Source organism: Rhinolophus ferrumequinum, chromosome 11 (genome assembly GCF_004115265.2).
Source record: "Rhinolophus ferrumequinum isolate MPI-CBG mRhiFer1 chromosome 11, mRhiFer1_v1.p, whole genome shotgun sequence".
In the NCBI taxonomy this organism is placed as follows: Eukaryota; Metazoa; Chordata; class Mammalia; order Chiroptera; family Rhinolophidae; genus Rhinolophus; species Rhinolophus ferrumequinum.
This window is the reverse complement of record NC_046294.1, coordinates 23,544,734-23,563,303: the sequence shown is the minus strand read 5'-3', so window position 1 is coordinate 23,563,303 and position 18,570 is coordinate 23,544,734. Positions and strand designations below refer to the sequence as shown.

Below are 18,570 nucleotides of genomic sequence, written 5' to 3'. Positions count from 1 at the left end.
TCCCTAATCCCTACAGCCTCCTGCTGTAATCACCATCTGTCTCACCAAAGACCAACATGGTAGAAAACACACTAGGACACTTCACAGGCATCCACCAGACAGGTGGGGGTTCCTCTGACGCCTCTTCAGGGACAGCTCTCTCTACCCTGACGGCCCTCTCACCTGCTACTGAATTGAGTTCCAGCATCGCTCTGGCCTGCCTGCCTGGCTCATCCTAGGAGTATGTCCAGCAGAACAGCTGCAAGCAACTTCCTTCCAAATTGAGTCCCCACGTGCAACTTGATTTCCCCAGCTGCTGAGATGAGTTTAAAGCAGCAAGCCTAGGACGCTGGCTTTCATAGCAGCAATGTTTTTGGCTGTCTAGTCTGTCTTCTCCAAAACATTTTATTAATTTTTCAACTTGGAATTCGCAGGGTGGATGAGCTGTGAGGAAGAGGGATGACAAGCCACCCCGCTTGCCTCGCCCTGCTCAAACTTTGTGGAGTAAGGAAGGGTTCAGAGTCCCTCCACCTCGGAGCTCCACGCCTCAGCTTCAGAATTCCTGGCAGCCCGTCGTCCTCACTTACTCTCACTTTCCCTCCTCTTTGAAACACCGGTCCTGCCAACTGCAACAAACAGCATTTAAAAATATCCTGCGGATTATATAGCCCTGCCTTCTAAATTCCTCACAATGCCTGTCTCTGTCCCACATAGTATAAAGAAGGTGTAGCATATTTAATTTTTTTTTTTTTTAAGCTGCTCGCCTGCTATAAATACCCGAGTCTGGGTAGGCGGGCTTCAAACACCGGCAGTATGAAGTCACCTCGGAGCCAATCTCACCACAGTGCAGGCGGCCAGGGCCTGGACACAGCTGTGGAGCACCGAAGTGTTAGGTCGGCCAAAAGTAGACAGAACTCATCCTTCTGAGGAAAGGGGGCTGGCGGGGAGGGGAAAACTCTAAGGACAGCAATCACAGTTAATCCCAGTACCCAAAGGATGGTGTTCAGGCCGACTACCCGGCCAGGTCTTCAGAGAGCATATCCAGCTCCATCTGGGGTGTTGCTTTCCCAAGGATCCTAATTCCAGGGCTCAACATGAGGAAAATGATTTCACACTGTCCATGTGGGGTCTAGAAACATTATCAGAGACAGAAGGGCCCTTGGAGAATCTAGTCCAACCTCTTCACACCACAGATAAAGGCACCGGGAGCCAAGAAGATGGAGTGATTCACGCCAGGTCATGGAGGGGCCAAGCTCCGACCCAGAATTTTCTGGATCCAAATCCTTTGCTCTCTGAACTGGATTGTCCTAGACATTTGTGCACACACACTCGCTTGGCACATAAGCCTCGGCCTGTGTTTATTAACAACTCTCCTCACAGCAAATACTGATTTTTATATTTTAAAAGATACAGACTTTAAAAAGAAACACACAGGTTTTCAACAAAAGCTTGGCCTCAATTGTAGGGGTGATTTTCATGCACTGAAAGGTCTGTGTAGAGACTTTGTGGTCCAATGCAAATGTCTCCCCACCCCCACCCTTGCATTGCCGGTACTTCCAAGGTCAGCTTTCCTGTTTAATCTTTCCAGCATGGGCCTGAGCACACCCCTCAACCTCGGCTCACTTTATAAAGCAAACAATGGGCCCCAAATTATGAACCACTAATGACTAGAGATGTATTTTTGTAAAATGTTCGCAATTTCTCTTGTTCATGTGACAAGAAAAGGACTCACACCCAAGTTATGAGCTAAGCCGTTGATGGTCTATCACATTTTATGATTGTCTGTGGAATTTAGCTGGTTCCTAGGAAGTCCCATGCAGATGGCACTGAGCTATACGGTGGTTCCACAATATCAAACATGGAACATGATCGAAATCTTTCTTATCAATACTCTGGAAACACCTTCACCAAGAATTAGAAAAGTGACTAAACCTCTCTGAGAACTGAGCTGCTATGTTCCAAAAGGATAAACTTGAAACTGGAAACTGAACATATCAAATCCGACTTATACCAAAGAAAGTTCTGGGCCCCTCTTATCACATGCTGTGTTATGCCCCTCTCCACCTCCACGTGTGAGAATCTCGCCTGGGCAAGAGTAAATCCAACCGCCTCATCTAATGAGTCTGTCAGCCCCGGGCTTCATTCTGTACTGGGATTAGCACTGGCCTAAAAGGCTGGGCCATGGAAGCGAGGCTGAGTCAGAAGCCAAATTCAACAGAAGAAGCAAAGTTGATTGAAGCCTTGTTCTTCATGCCCTCTCAACCTAAATTCACTACGTGAAAGTCTTCTTGCATTATTCGTATTGCTAGGACAGAGGCCTGGGGCACTTGTGAGGTCAAGTTTTCAATCAACAAGAGGGCTGATGGGAGGCCTGGGACCTTGGTTACGATAAGCGGGGCAGCAGACGCACTCGGTTTCTGAATTATACAAATAAGTGTTGGAAAACTCTCTTCCCTGCACTCTGGCAGGCTTCGTCACATCTGGATAAAAGATGTGGGAAAGTTTTCCTTTTCGCTGTCTTATCTGCCCTGCTCCCCCTTGTTACGCCTCTGAACCTTCCAGCCCAACAGGGTTAGGTTACTTGCTGTTTTCCAAAACACACACTTTGGCGTCCAGGTCTTTGCTCACACCATTTCTACTCTGTCTGGGAGCTTCCGAGCTCTCTATACCACCTCCCTGTCCCCGTCACAGCTCCACCTGCCCAAGTCCCACTGCTCCCCAAAGCAGCCCTGACTCCCTCCCACCCACCCAGCCAAGACGCATCTCTTCCCTTTGAGCTCTCCAGTCACCAAAAGCTTCAAGGTCCCCATCTATGGGGTGGACACCATGTCTACCATACAGAGGGTGTTGGGGTGAGAAGCACCCGCGAGGGGGGGCAGTGGCACCCAGGAGGTGGAGGTGACCAGCATGGGTCCTGCCATTGGAGTGCAGTACCACAAACTCCTGTGCAAGGATCCATCCACGGGCTTTGCTTCTCCTACTCGAACCTGAACTCCCTGACAGGCTAGATAAGTTCCTGTCCTCCTTCAGTCTGTCTGCATTGCCTGGTACGGAGCCGGCGCTTGGGAAGTAGTTGATTAATGTGGCCAGCGTGGCATTTCTCAGGCTCACTTGGGCTGTGTTACTTAAGCTTCTCCTCCCAATGCCACATGCAGCACCAAACATACCGCCAAAGTTGCAAAACCATTTAGGCCTTTTTTAAAACAAGCAAGACGACCACAAAGTGTGTTTATGTGACAGGCCAGCAAAGCACAAAACACAAAACACCTGCCGTCCTGTGGCTCTGGACTTGGCAGCTGCAACAAGTGGGGTCCAATATCCATGGCACGATGGCTCCCTAGGGCCTGGATCTTAGGGCTTGCACTGTCGTTGTCATCCTGGCAGGGGCGTGCACGAGGGGAGTGCAGAGGGAGGGGTCTGATCTCACTGCCCACTGCCAGCCTGCTTCATCTGGGGGGGCAGCCGAGCCCTCACTGAGCAGGGTGCCAGGCTGCTTCTTCCAGATTCTGTAACTTCCTCCTACCTATTCGTCACCAAGAAAAGCAGTGTGACTAATACTTGTCACCGTGGGATTTGGGTCACGATCCTCCCCTGCACTAGAGACTCCCACTTTGGCAAAAGCGAACATTACCAATGCATCCAACACAAATTTGCAAAAATATAGCAATAATTAGAATATTTTATGTGCCAGGCACAGTGCAAAGTCCCTTACCAAGAGTCTTACTAACTCCTCACAACAATTCTAAGTTGGGTGTTTGTTCAGTCCTACGACAGAGCAGTGTTTTTCACCCAGGGGTGATGTTGCCCCCCCAGGGGACATATGACAATGTCTGGAGATATTTTTGATGGTCAGCAGAGGGAGTGGGGAACACGACTAAGTTTCCTACAAAGCACAACAGAGACCCACAACCAAAACTATCCAATCCAAAATGTCAGCAGTGACAAGGCTGAAAAATCCTTTTATAGAGGAAGAAACTCTGGCACAGAAGTGAAACAACCTGCCCAGGGTCACACAGTTCGCGAGGGAGGGAGCCAGGAATCACACGCAGCGTGAGCTGCTCACTCTGAGCCGGGTCACACCCCGGGAGCTCTGAGCACGCACGGGGCACAACCGCCCTGGCCCCTCGTTTTTCGGTAGAGAAATGGAGACTTGAAGCGACTTGCTTGAGGCCCTGGTAAGAGGCAAAGCCATTTGGGACCCAACTCAGACTTCAAAGCTGCAGCGTTTCAGTGCTTACTCGGCGGATTCCGTCTCTCCCTGTGCTCTCAGCATGGAGATTTCACTGCTGGCCTGACACTTGTAGGGGACTCTGAGGAAATCAAAGTCCCCTTCATAAAGGCTCTTCTGGCAACTCCACAGCAAGTGAGCTGAGCTCCTGAGACCAGTGGTGTAAACACGGGCTCCCTTTGGGTGCTTTCCTCCTGTGTGTCGACCTTCCCGGGGAGGGCTCACCCCTGTGTTAGAAGACTATCCCAGAGGAGGCTGCAGCTTTTCCATTCAGCTGAGCTTATTGATTACCCAGCAGCTGACACTTGTAAGGTCCTCCCTGGGCGGCAGAGCTCCCTGCCCCCCCAGGAGCAGCAATAATGGCTCCTTAAAATCAATGGCACCGACAGGGCTCACTCTGGCACAGCCACCAAGCAGCATTTACACAGTAACACAACATCCTTTGGAGGAAGATCCACGCCTGGGCCCTGATGCCTGGTCTTCACTTGGTTGTGATGATTCACTGGCCTAATGGATTGAAAGTGCCCGGCCATGAACAAACAAGGTCTCTATTAAGTAATGCTGTTGCTATGAGTTTGACCCTCGCCGCCATTGGAAGGGGGTCACACGCTGACCTCATTACCTTTGTTTCTGTGATTCTTCACAGGTCGGGGGCTTGAGCAATGTGGGCTTGGCCCTGGCCTGGCCATTACTAGGAGCTGTGAATTCTGGGCTCCTGGACACCCCTCTGTGAAAGAGCATCCCGTTCACTGGGTTTTTAGGGGGACCCAGCGAGGGCACAGATGAGGAAATGTTTAAGGTGCTACACAAAGGTCAGGCCCATTGTTACGCTGCAAGGTGTGGAAACATAGGCCAAAGTATCCACACACTGCCACCTGGCAAAGGACAGGTACTGACAGTGAGATGGGATGAGGACCAACCCGGGGGTTAGTAGCAAAGTGTCCCTGGCTTGTTTCAGACCCTTGACTGTCGTTTGTGCGTCCCAACACATCTTGGCGGTTGATCACCTTAGTTCCATTCTCAGAATGGAGGCCACTGGGGTGGAACACAGATGCAACCTCTTTCGATCAACAGTCATCAACAGAGATTGCCCTCTGGGCAGCTCTGCGGGCAAGGGGTACCGCTCTTCTTAGGAGATCTGACTGCTTCCGTCTTTTAACTCAGATCCCCCTTGGATCTGTCATTTGCCTGTTGGATTTCTGCTGTGAAACCCCTACTTTGGGTACCTCACACTGAAGGAGTCCCCCCACCCTGAAATCCCTCCCACTTACATGGGCTCATCACAGCTAGCCTAGGGAACCCCACGAGAAATTAGGATATCAGAAGGTTGAATGATGTTCCTAAAGGTTTGGGTATGCCCCAAACACGGCCTTATTCATCAAGACCTTGAAATTCCCTGCCAGGGTAAGAAAGGGGGGCGGTTCTTCCAAGGTGTTAAGGGGTTTCAAATTACATTTCTGGAATTGAACATTCTGTGTGGTGGGATCAATTGTTTGCCTGACAAACATTTATGGAGCAGCCATACTGTGCCACACACGGTGCGAGGGACAGGGGAGACACGTGCCTGCGAGCTGACAGTTTGGTGGGAGAGACACACACAAGCAGGAAATGATTCCAGAATATGCTCTGGGTGCTGGGGAGATACACCAAGGAGAGGTGGCTCTTCCAGTTCAGGGTGGAGAAGTCAAGTAAAGCTTTCTGGAGGAAGCAGAACAACTCTGCCTTGTTCCTCTAACTCTTTAGGCTGTGTTGCATTTCTTGGGCATTCAAGGGAAAAAAAAAATAAGTTTTCATTTCCAAAGCTAGCTTTGTTTCAGTTTTACCAGCTCCCCTGGCTTCCATAAAATAGTCAGAGATGGGAAGCTGCCCTCCTCCCTCAGATTACCCAGGTGTAGAAACTGATTAAACAGCAACTAGCAGCTCAATGAACCCTTGGTCCGTTAGTTGATTATCTCAGTGGCAATTCACCCTATAATCTCCTGGCTAAATGAGTCCTACAACTAGAAGCGTTTTCATCCCTGCTGCAATATTTGTAGGACTTGCCTGGGATAACTGAATAATTCAGAAAAGTCTTCACTTTTTTTTGCCTAGAGGTCCTTAGATAGCAGTAGTTTTTATATATTGCCTATTGTTAATGAAACTTCTGAGAGGCCTTCTTTGGTTGGTGTTAAATTGGCCCTAGTCACACTATCCTATTACCTTGTCTTTTTTTTTTAATAACACTTGCTGCTAAGAGTAAATTCCTATTTGTTTACTTTTTCTTGTTTCCTCCACTTGTCTGTAAGCTTCCCGAGAGGAGGAGCTTCCCTCCCATACTTCACCACTTCATCTGCAGCACAATAAACAGTGCTGAACAGGGTCAGGGCTCAATAAATGTTTGTTGAGTGAATTGCTACTATTTATTGAGCATTTACTATGTGCTAATATCTTTAAATCTGTGATGTCACCTAGTCCTCATACCAACCTTATGAGTTAGGTGCTGTTATTATCCCCCATTTTACAGATAACAAAATTGAGGCTTAGAATGGTTCAGAAGTTTTCCCCAGGTCACTCATATAATTAACAGAGGTGAGCTTCAAATCATCACTGTGATTCCAAAGTCTGTGTTCTTTACCACTATGACGGAGCTACCCTCATGCACATTGTGGTTACTGTTTTGCAGTAAGAACATGCTCATCCAAATCCTATCACTTAACCGAGAGTCTCAGAATTGAAGAGGATTTTCTCAAATGCCATGGACACTCATGAATGCTTACTAGTAAGAAAAACGGTCAAGAAAACCCAGAAGAGATGCCCAACGTCAAACTCACAAACAGGGGGGAGAGAGAGAGAAAGCAGGCGTGGAGGGGAGAAGTTTCTATTTTCTGCCAGCTCCGTGTTTATAAATACTACTCTATTAAAGTGGTTTCTCTACCACCCGTAAGAAAGCCACGAAGATATCATCACTTAATGACACGGCCCTGGGAACAGGGACATGGATACCAAATGAGCAAGTGATACAGAGCGCCGGCTGCTCTATGAGATCATGTTTTATAAACACTATAGAACTTTTATCATCTATCTTGGACTGAGCACAACCACATTTGCCCAGCACTCTGAGTAATGGACAGGAATAGATGGATCAGGTTGGAAGACATTAAAAGTTTAGGAGCCCTATATAGCTGAGTCAAATGCATGTGCTCATGCTATATAATTAGCAGGCATAACAACAATAAATATGTAATTTAAAGGGAAGACCAGCAGGACAAGAATATGAACCAGCCCTCTCCCTCCCATGGGCAGCCACTGCCCTTAGCTGCGTAAACGGCAACTTTGCTGGCCTATTTTAGTACAACGAAGAGTTGGATCTCTTCATTTCTTTCCTAAGCAGTTTATGCTTCCCTCTGAAGTCAGCTTTCAGGCATAAGTAATTCATTGCTCCGCTACTAAACATTCATTTCACTTTGTCTCTAGAAACTTAATAAATCAGCCTCGTTACTGTTTACGGAGGCCACCCCCAGGTTTTCATGTATAAAAAATGAGCATCCATGTTACTAAGTGGGAGTGAATGTTCACCTCGCCTGCAAGGGAGTTCCCTGGAGACCAGGAAATGCACCGAGGGAGACAGATGCTTGCTCTGAACATCCAGGGCTCGTGGCTGTCTGTCACACGGAATCCTGCTGTCTCAACTACCAGTGGCTTCAGAAAGATTGCTTGGGGTGGGGGATGGTGTAGGGAAGAGGTCAAATCATGGGGTCGAAAAATTATCCTGTAAAGAAAATTGGACACCTTTTATGATTTTCCAATAGCCACCCAAGGAGTGATGACCCTAGATGAGAAATGGCCCGTTAGGATAAGCCCTTTAGTGGAAGACACCTGTGTTTTAGCAATTTCTGGACACTCTGTATTGTCAAGGGACCCAGGAGAGGCAGCTAGCTGCTCTTACTAGCTTCAATTGGCAGTTAGAAAAACTGAGAAGTTCCTCAACCTGCAGGGCACCAGCTCTGCGTGAAGGGCATGGTTTTGTTTTCTTCTGTTTGTTTGGCACCTATGGATCCACCTTTATTCTAGTTTGGTCTATAGGGCTAGGGCCTCAGTCTTTTCTCCTAGGAGTCTTTACTTCTCTGATTGTAGTCTGGGCCTCCCCTCAACCAAAAGTTCAGAACTCTTCCCCTGAGCTATGACAACTGGTTGGAAGTCCCCTTGCCCTCCACTTCCTCTCCTGGCGCTCTTGTTCCCGGTGTTGATGTCACAAACCTGGAGGGCAAAGCACAATTATCAGCTGTGACATCATCAAAAGTGATTCTGGACTAATCTCAACTCTGACCTAAGAGGAAGAAAATTAAGAGGCAAATGCTCTTCTATGCCAGGCATCTCCTTTGGCAGAGCCAGAATGGAAAACAAAACCAATGAAAGTCAAAGTCAACCATGCTTGTGGGTATAGACTGTCTTTAAATTGAGGCCTAAGAAGTCAACTGCTCTCTTTGGAATTGGGACTAATAAAAACAAAGCTGTTTTCTCTTCTCCAGTGGCTAAATGCTTGAACTCTGGAGCCTGCCTGGGTTCAATTTCCAGCCTCATCACTTACTATCTGTGTAAACTTGGGCAAATTACTTAACTGCTGGGTACCCTGGTTTCCTCCATCGGTATAATGGGGATAATACCATAGGTACCTACCTAATAGGGCTGCTAGGGTTACTTCAGTTAACATATATAGTGCTAAGAACAGTGACTGACACGTTGGTAAGTGCTAATTTTAAGTTTTAGGTATTATGATTATGTTAAACCACGTTTAAATTTGACGCCCTTTATGATTTTACAATACCCACCTGGTCTCTTCCACTGACTGTTTATTTACCACTGAAAGCTGCCCCTCCAAATGGCCTTCCAATCAGATTGCAAGGATGTCTAGCCATAGGACCATTCCAAATATTTTATGGTTTGCTGACTTCTGAAATTGGAGTCTGGTGGGCAGTTTGCTGTTGAAAGTAGTATGTCATACCCAAACCTTTCCAGGGAGAAGGTCAAGTGCTTTCCTTCTACTTTCTGCACTGAAGCTATGTCATCCTTGGGAGAAATTCAACTACCCAATGGTTTCTTTCCGAGACTTGACACGCTGCAGCTGCCCATCCCCCCACACACCTCTTCCCCATAATGTGGTTTACCGGGTCATCATTTCTATCAGGAAGGCACATGTGGCCGTGCATTGAATACAACACAGGGTTTTAATCAATTGCTCACTTAGGTGGTGACTGTTTAAAAAGTCAGGCTGTGGGAGCCAGTATGTGGTTCCCTTTCTGGGGAGAGGATTCAGGAATCACTAGGTTCCATCTCCCTAGGCACACAGAGTTAAGGACCCACCGCTATCTATTCACCTCCTAGGAAAGGGCCTCAAGAGCGTCCTTCAACCAAGCAAAGCCCAAGGAGGCAGCACCAGTCTTGAGCTTCCTGCTCCCTGCCTCCCATCCCACTTATCCAAGGCTCAGGTCTTAAGAGTTTGCACCCTCTGGCTGCTGCTACGAGGCTGGGGAGACCCAGGAAGCACAGCCACAATGTGCCCAGCTGTCCGGAAAGACGCCAACTTTAGATCCAGTCAAGAGGCAAAGAGCGCAGGGCAGTAAGCTTCACTTTAAGAGGGGACTTGGCCAACAGGCTCAATCAACGAACAGCCCCCAGACAGTGACAATGCCACGCAGAACAGGATGGAGATCAACCACGACTTTACCCTCCAAAAGTCTGTCGCCAGAAAAACAATCTTGAGCAAGAGCCATTCAATGAACTCCCCCATCCACAGACCAAACGCTTTCTCTCAGGTCCCGGCACACCCACCACCTTGGTCCTAGAAAAGTCACCACCTGGGTAGCCCAAGGCGGGATTTCTCCGCACCCTGTTTATGGGTGGGGGCCGGCGCGCTTACCATTGGCGTTCTTGCCGCAAATGAGATGCTCGTAGGGCTGTAGGACGCCCCACAGCTCCGCGTCGTTGTTGATGACCATTTCCAGGGCCTCGGCGGACACTTCCCCGCCTCCCGCCCCTCCGCCGTCGGGGCTCTGGCTGGCCAGCACCCTGGCCCGGATCTCCTCCACCAGGTTCTCCATGCAGGCCGTGAGTGAGATGGCCGCGTACTCGTGGATGCGCACAGAGATGCGGGTGTCCACCATCCAGCGGAAAAAGCGGCCCACGGAGAAGGTGAGGCCGCAGCGCGCCGACTTGCCCCTGCGCAGTCCGTCGCCGGCGCTCATGCTGTACAGGGACAGCGCCTTGACTGCAGCCAGCGCGCAGCTCTCCGCCAGCGCCCAGCTGTGCACCAGGCGCACCGCGCTCTGCACCTCGCAGCGGGTGCACTTGGCGTGCAGCACGCTCAGGCGCTGCGCCTCGCGGGCCACGCGGATGAGCGCCCTTCGGAGGAGCCCCGCCAGGCGCCTCACCGCCTCCGCGGAGAAGAGGGGCAGCCGCCGGCCTCCGGAGCCTTTGCGAAGCACCCGGGCCACGTCTCCCTCGGTCCAGGGGAACTCCTCCAGCTCCGGGAGGCGCGGGCAGCGCGAGAAGAGGTCGGCCACTTCAGGATCCTCGGGCAGCACCGTGTTCACCGTGTCCCAGCTGTTGTGGCGGCTGTTCATGGAGCCGGAGTAGCACCACCAGGCCGCCCCGCGGTGCTGCTGCGCCGAAGAGTTGAGCGCCTGCGAGTTGGACTTGGAGGACGAGAGGCTGAGCGAGCGGCACGAGTCCCCGGCCCCATACCCGGAGTCCAAGGTCAAGTCCTCCAGCGTCTTCAGAGTGGAGCTGTACGTCCCGGCCATGGGGAGCCTGCCGCGGGCGGCCTCGCCGAGGGAGGTGCGCTCACAACTCCATGCTCCCTTACCCAAGTGGGCAGAAACAAGGTCTAAGCTCTCCGGGGCGCCCTCCTTCCTCTCGATGCCGCGGGGCTTGGCGGCCGCATTGCCTGCCCGCCAGCCCGGCGGCCGCGGGAAGGTAGGCGAGATTCGCTGCGGCCTGAGCCCCACGCGCCCCGCGTCCCGACGCAAAGCTGTCACTGGGATTGTTCCCAGCCGCTCCTCCTCGGCACTCCCCCTTGTCCACCACAACTTCCCGCAAGCAGGGCGTCTGTCCTTCGCAGACAAGGAATCCTGAGAGAACAGGGCGGCGGCAAAAGGAGGCGGCTCCGGGAGCCGAGCGAGTCCGGGACCAACCGGCAAGAAAGCGCTGAGCAAACTTCTGCGCGGCGTCCGCCGCCCGCACAGCTGGGTACCCGCAGTCGCCGACATGCAAATAACCTGGGGCGGCCCACCAATCCTCGGCCGCGATGGGTAGGGGCTGCACCAATGATCTCTTAGAGGGGCGGTCACTATGTAGATTTCACTCCGCGGCGGGTGAAACCCCTCGGCGGCAGAGGCGGGGCTGGAGGCCGAGAGTCGGGTGCAGCGGCTGGGACCGAGGTGGAGGAGGGGGAAAAGAGAAAAAGAGCGAGTGAGCGCCCGGGAGGTGGAAGAAGAGACAGGGAAAAGAGGGGTCGTAATGTTAGGTTCGGTAGCTGACGACTTAAGGAAAAATTGAAAGAAAAAGCCACTGTGCGCTGCCCCTTTCCCGCCGTCCAGGCTTCTGGCGTTCGCCGCTCCCTTTCGAGTCCTCTCCAGCGGAACACTACAGCGGGCGTTTGGAGTTGTCGGTCCCGGGGAGGAGGGCCAACCTAGGCCTTCCACCTCTCTCCTAGACTTTCTGCCCAGCCCCTCCCGTTTTTCCAAGATGAAACTCCACTTGGATTTGGAGGGAGGAGGACGCCCCTGCTTGCTTCTCCTCCCAAATCTGTCTGGTTCTTTACGTTGTCATATCGGCTCTAATGAGAACATGATTTCTTGACCTGGAACCTGATAAATGGACGGGCTCCAGGAGGCTTGCGACCCCCACCCCCCAACTTGAAATTACACACGCAGTTTCCTGAGTGTTTACTTTGGGAGAGGGTCCTAACTGATGAGACTCTTCATGAGTCCGTGACTTCCCTGTTACATCTGTACAATACAGTTTGCTGTCAGGCGGATCCTTTTTGCCCGAGGTGCCGAGTGTGTGTGTGTGTGTGTGTGTGTAGGGTTATTACAGGAAGAATGTGAAGGTAAGAAATGTCCCTAGCACTGGCCTGAGCTCGGAACACGTGGCCGAACGCACCACCTACCTAACGTTGCTCCATGGGCAAGCCCTATACCCGCTCAGGACTTGGTTTCCTTCAGGATAAAAGCAGGGCTGACCTCCTAGCTGTGTGATTGTAAACCTGTCTCAGAGCGTGTGTCCAGAGGCGGTCAGTCAGAGCGCTATTCCTTCTAGCAGATCCACGCCCGGTACTTGGTCCCGCTGCTGTCCTGTAACTATTCACACACACGTGGAGGTACGCGCATATGCCCCCTCCGCAAAATCAAGGAGGTTGTGCACGCGTTTCCCCCAAGTCAGCCTCCGCGCTCCTGAATGGCTCCTTTGTACCGAATCTTACACAGTTCTGACCTTGGGCCGTGAGTTGGATGCAAACTAGAAATGTCTGGTTTGTCTCCTTCCTTCTTAAATTAATGGCCCTTTCCCTGTGAAACTCCTTATTTTTGGGTAGTTTGGCTTAATTTTTCTTTCTGCGGATCTTTATTGATGCAATATCGCCGCCTGGTGGTTAGGACTGGGAACGGAGTCAAGGAAGGAAGTACAGTAATACGAAAGACAAAAATTCAGAGACCAAATTAATAGAGGACACGTATGTGACTATATCTTTTAGAATTGAGATAAGAAGTAAAAGTAGGTAGTGAGGTTCAGCTTGTCAAAGATGCGAAAATAAAGTTGGTGCAATTTAAAACCTATTAGGGGAAATATAATAGTAAGGCAAATGTCGCCCTCTAATGGATATTTAGCGAAAATAAATTGCCCAGGTGTTTTTTTCTTCTATTTTTTTTCCTTTTTGTTGTGCGTGCCCTTAAAAATTAACAAAGATTACTTAACTAGAAATTTACAATAGGGGACTTACTGATTGGGAAGGTTATCTGGGAAACCATCTGGTATATTTCTTCCGGGAAAAGGACAGATGTGATTTTATCTTAATATATTCAAGTTACTTGAGGACTTAAAGTGTAAAGATCATCAAACATGCCAACAGCCAAATTTCAGAATCCTGTGGGTGTTAAACTGCACCACAAGGATTTGTTCAGAAAAATTCAGCTTTGGGAAATGCTACTGTACAAACAACTGAGTTTCATTAATAAATTACAAGGAGAAAAAGAGCTGAAGAGGAAACCTATGCACTAAAAGAGACTTAAAAGAATATCAACCAATCACAATATGTGGAATTTATTTGACATTTGATTTACAAAAAACATCAACAAACATTTGACTTTATGGAACAATTGGGAATAGGGAACACCGCCTGGATATTTGCTAATATGAAATCATTGTTGCTTTTTTGATGTGGTAATGGTAGTGAGATTAGGTTTATTAAATGTTCTTATCTTTAGGAGGCCCATACTGAAATAAGTGTTTTGTAATTTTCTCCATTGAAAAAGGAAAAAAGTCCTTATGAAAAAATCTGGTAAAAGGGATGGAAAATTATGAAAAATGATTAAGACCGTAGATCTTTTGTCTTACAAATATTCCCCAAAGTTGTCTATGGTCCACTTGAGGTGCAAAGTAAACCCAGAGTGTGTCTGTGTTTGTGTTTTGTGTGATGGAGAAGAAAGAAGAAAGAGAGTGATAGAGAACAAGATACACTGAGTCATCTTAGAAATAAACCAACTGATTGGTTTTAGTTAATCTTTTGGGAAGTGGTCTAGTGGGTGAAGTATAAAACTTTGGATCAAGAAAGGACATGCCTTTTTATATATACATGGGTGTGTTTAATTAAGGCAACCTGGTAGTAATGTGTTTAATCGTAGCGATACAAATTATATTAGAAAAGAAAGTATCATCCCATCAGGCCTGGCCCAAATATAATCTTTGAAGAAAAACAACTGTCACATGGCTGGACAAGTTAAAAGGAACATGATGAAACCATAGCAAATATTGGGAGAATTCCCAGTGGAGTGAGCAATGAAAAAACAGATCTGGGATTGCCCATGCAAATGTTATGTAACAGGAAGCTTGGAATAAAGTTTATAAACATTACCTAGGGCAAGGTCTCATATTTGGTTGTACAGTTTCTTACAAAATCAAAAACAAGCTGGAGATTAGGTGACAAAAGACCCTAGAATTTATCTTGAAAGTGAAAGGGTTAACTAGCCCAATTATTTAACTCCAGATAGAATTTTCTTATGAGAAAGGTAGATTATGGCCTTGACTTCGGAGAGTAGCCAAGTTTTAATTTAGGTTGTGGGTCACTTTTGGTACATCCTCTCAACAACATTAATTTAACACCTACTGGGTCTAGAACTATGCTAGACACCAAAGAGGTGCATTAGACAATGTCCCTGCTGCAAAAAAACAACAACAACAACAACAAAAAAACATGGCCAACATGTAGAGACAGGCACATGAGCTTAGCTATTCTGCAAAACATGCTTTGCAGAGCTGTTGGAAAACCACAGACTGAGGGGCATTGCCAGTTCATTGACTCACCACACAGGCTGATGCATCTAGAGAAGTAATGGTATAAACACAAGGAAGGAAATACTCTGCGGAATGCAAGGAGAGCTGAAAAATGCGCTGGTAGGTAAACAAGTGTCATGGTTAACAGAACAGTTTTACAGCTGAAAAATCAAGCAGAACAACCAGTTGTTGAAAAAGGAACCAATGGTGTGGAAACCAAGAGGTCATCCTTCTATTCCATGTAACCCAGGTTAGCCTATTCCTGACACAGGTATTATTTTCTGGACCTCACCACTAAAGAGTCATACAGATCATTTGAAACAAAGAGCCTCTTAGATGACTAAGGGAAAAAAGATTACGCTTCCCCAAAGCATGTTCTGCAGAATAGTTAGTCTCATGAGACAGTCTCAACAACATCAATTTAACACCTACTGGGTCTAGAACTATGAAGAAAGGATTTGGTGGTTAAGTTTGGGAAATTTTGCATTCTGTTTCTCCGCCTGGTATATTCATGATGCACAAGATTTTATTTGACTCTATGTTTCTTTCAACAATATATCCCAGGTGTAACTAGGCAGAGAACTCCCCTCATCCTCACAGGGCTGCTATAAAATAATTGGGACTTTTATTGAACATGAAGCAGAAAACACAACAGTCATCCTTTATGTGTCTGCTCAGTCAGTGGTGGGACCCTTGGAAGAAAACCAGATGATTCCCAGAACGGGACAGGTTCACTACCTGACCCCTACACAAAGCAGGGGGTGTATCTCTAAGGGTGTGAGGGGAGGAGAGAGAGAGAGAGAGAGAGACAGAGAGAGAGAGAGAGAGAGATTCACAGATTTATTAACTAGTATTAGAGACGAAACCATCAGGGGCCTGGAGGTTAAGGACAAGTATTTTAAGGGATGGGCTGAAACTCAAACTACAGAGGTGAATTAAAACAACAGGATAGAAAACCTAAGGACTATTGCCAAATCCCCACACCTGGATATTCTATATACCAATTATCAAGCAACTGCAATTGTGCCCCTCTATCACAGTATAGAGAATTTCTAGACTTAAGTACGACATTCAACTCTGCAATATTCACTAAACGTTCATCTTTTAAGACTCATCTAGCATTCTTATTTCAAATCTAAAGTACCAGCCCCTTCTCTTGGAGGTCCTGATTCAGTAAGCCTGGAGTGTGATCCAGGTAAAAGTATTTTAAACAAGCATTCCCAGATGATTCTTATGAGCTAAGTTTGGGAACTAAGGTATTGTTTGTCTCTTAAACCTCAAAGTGCCTTAGGACTGGTTTAAAAACATGAATTCTCCAGCCCCATCTGCAGAGATCCTAGTTCAACAGGACTAGAGCCTAGCAATCTTAATTTTTAACCAGCGGTCACGGAGTCCAGGATACTTGCTTTTCAATTTGTCAGGGCAGAAAATTCCGGTACTCCCAGCAGGTGGCGCTCTCGTTCATTTTGCTAAAAACTTGCACAGAAAAAGCCTAATGCTTTACTCATGAGGTGGATTTTGAGAAAGGTTTTAAATCTCTCAAGTGGATAGATCTGGGACCAAATAGCTACTCCCATTGATAAATTCCTTCAAAAATTTAAAGACGTCTCCCTTTACCCTTAAGCAAGGATGCTCAACATTAGGAATGATTGTAGACAGCCCCAAGCACTATGGGTGGCTGAATGGCAGATGGGCCATCATCCTGAGTTCAGACAGTGCTCTCTTTAATCAGTCTTTCAATACTGAATTAATTTGAAGACAATTAACGCTACAAAGATAATGGGAATATGTCTTAATTTACCACCAAAGGATTAAACATTGAACCCAATTTTAGCCTTTAGAAAAAAACACTCCAAAACAAAGTAAGAAATCCACTTGGAATTGAAAAGGTTAGTGGGCATTACAGGTGACCCATATAATACAGATTAACACTGGGGCACAGAAAGTTTTCTTGGCTCAATTTCATCAGCAAACCAGGATCAAACACCCAATTAATAACCCTATTATAACTTTTAGTTATACACTTTAAAAAAACATTTTATTACTGAAAATTCCAAACATACTCAAAAATAGAATTTTACGATGAACCCCATGTACCCTTTACCCAGCCATAATAATTATCCATTTATGGCCCACCTTGTTTACATGGTCACCTACTTCCCCATCTCCAGAATTTTTAAAAGAAAATCTCAGACATCATAACGTTGAGTAATGTCCATTTAGGCGTTTGTTTGCTGGGCTGTCTGACGCAGGTGTTTGGGGACAGTCCTAATAGGACCATCTTTAACTTTAGTCCTGCTAATTTAACATTAAGAAAATAAGCCACAGGATCACAAATATAGCCCCTAATACCAAGAAGAACTTGCAAATGTGGGATCTGCTTTCAATCATGGGGTTCAGTATACGTTTAATTACCGTTTCCCTAAAAATAAGACCCAGCCGGACAATCAGCTCTAATGCGTCTTTTGGAGCAAAAATTAATATAAGACCCAGTCTTACGTTATAGTAGGTATTAATTTTTGCTCCAAAAGACGCATTAGAGCTGATTGTCCGGCTGGGTCTTATTTTTGGGGAAACAGGGTAGGTATTCGTTTCCCCTCCTATAAGAAAATCAGTATGTTATCAATCTGAACAATTACTGTTAATCTATTTTCTTAATTTTTGTATTGAAACCAACATACCCCAAACTTTTACTCAGGGGCTGTCAAACTTTTATTAAGGGATGGGCATTGAAGGGTGTAACTCTCTAATAATTATTTTTCCTGTGTATTTTTTTTTGTTTTGTTTTTAAATCATCACCATCCCCAAAGTTAGAAAAGGGATGATTTTAAAGCTTACATTAGGAGTCTAGGATAAAAACTTTATTTTCAGTATTTACATGTTGTTCTTTGTCTACAATTTGTATTTGGAAAAATAAAATGAAAATAAGTAACAACCATAAACTCACCACTTAACAAAGTACACTAAGTACGAAATGAAAATTCTTTGTTTATTCCTTCAGGCTCACGCCCCTTAACACTTGGGCCTTCCAGGATTTTTCCTTAAGTTTAATACACAGCTCTTTCTTCTCCTTCTTCTCTCTCTCTCTCTCTCTCTCTCTCTCTCTCTCTCTCTCTCTCTCTCGTTCTCGCTCGCTCTCTCATTGTCTCTCTCTCATTGTCTCTCTCTCATTGTCTCTCTCGTACCTAAATCTTTCACTACCCATGCAATTATTTCTATATAACAGATTTTTAGAAGTAAGATTATAGGTCAAACTCTGTTGAGTCTTTCAGTTAGTGAATACGTTATATCTTCCCATTTAAATGAGCTCTTCTTTACCTCAATATAGATTATAATTTTCCCTGTAGAGGTCTTGTACCTTTTTAAAATAATTCATTTCTAGGTACTTAATATTGATGCTATTGTTTACAGTGTCACTTTTCTAATTGTTTGTTTGGGGTATAGAAATGCTATTAATTTTTCTTTATTAACTTTGTATCCTAGCAACCTTGCTAAAATCTCTTACTACCTTAATAATGTATAGGCAGAGTCTTTTGGATTTTTTATGACATTATTATATAATCTACAAGTGACATTTTTCTTTCTTTTCCAATTGCTGTATCTTGTATTTCTTTTTCTTGCTTTGTTGCCGCATGCCCAACAATGATGTTAAGTACAGGTTGTGACAGAAGCCCAGTTTGTCTTGTTTCCAGGCTCCAAGGAAAAGATTTCAATGATTCACTCAGTTGATTATTTGCTTTATTTTTTTTTAGATACACTTTATCAGATGAAGGAAGATTCATTCTATTCCTAGTTTAACAGTTCTTTTTTAGGGCCGGCCCGGTGACTCAGGTGGTTGG

General features: G+C 46.6%; 1 protein-coding gene across 1 annotated transcript in view; it reads right to left on the bottom strand.

Annotated features, from left to right (window-relative positions):
• The window catches only part of ABTB2 (ankyrin repeat and BTB domain containing 2), a 170,769-nt gene extending 159,341 nt beyond the window's left edge, over nucleotides 1–11,428 (bottom strand). The window contains exon 1 of the mRNA XM_033120624.1: nucleotides 10,104–11,428. Coding sequence (XP_032976515.1) covers nucleotides 10,104–10,986 — 883 coding nt within the window. The 5' untranslated portion in view covers nucleotides 10,987–11,428. The remainder of the gene's footprint in view (nucleotides 1–10,103) is intronic.
• Nucleotides 11,429–18,570: the final 7,142 nt, after the last annotated feature.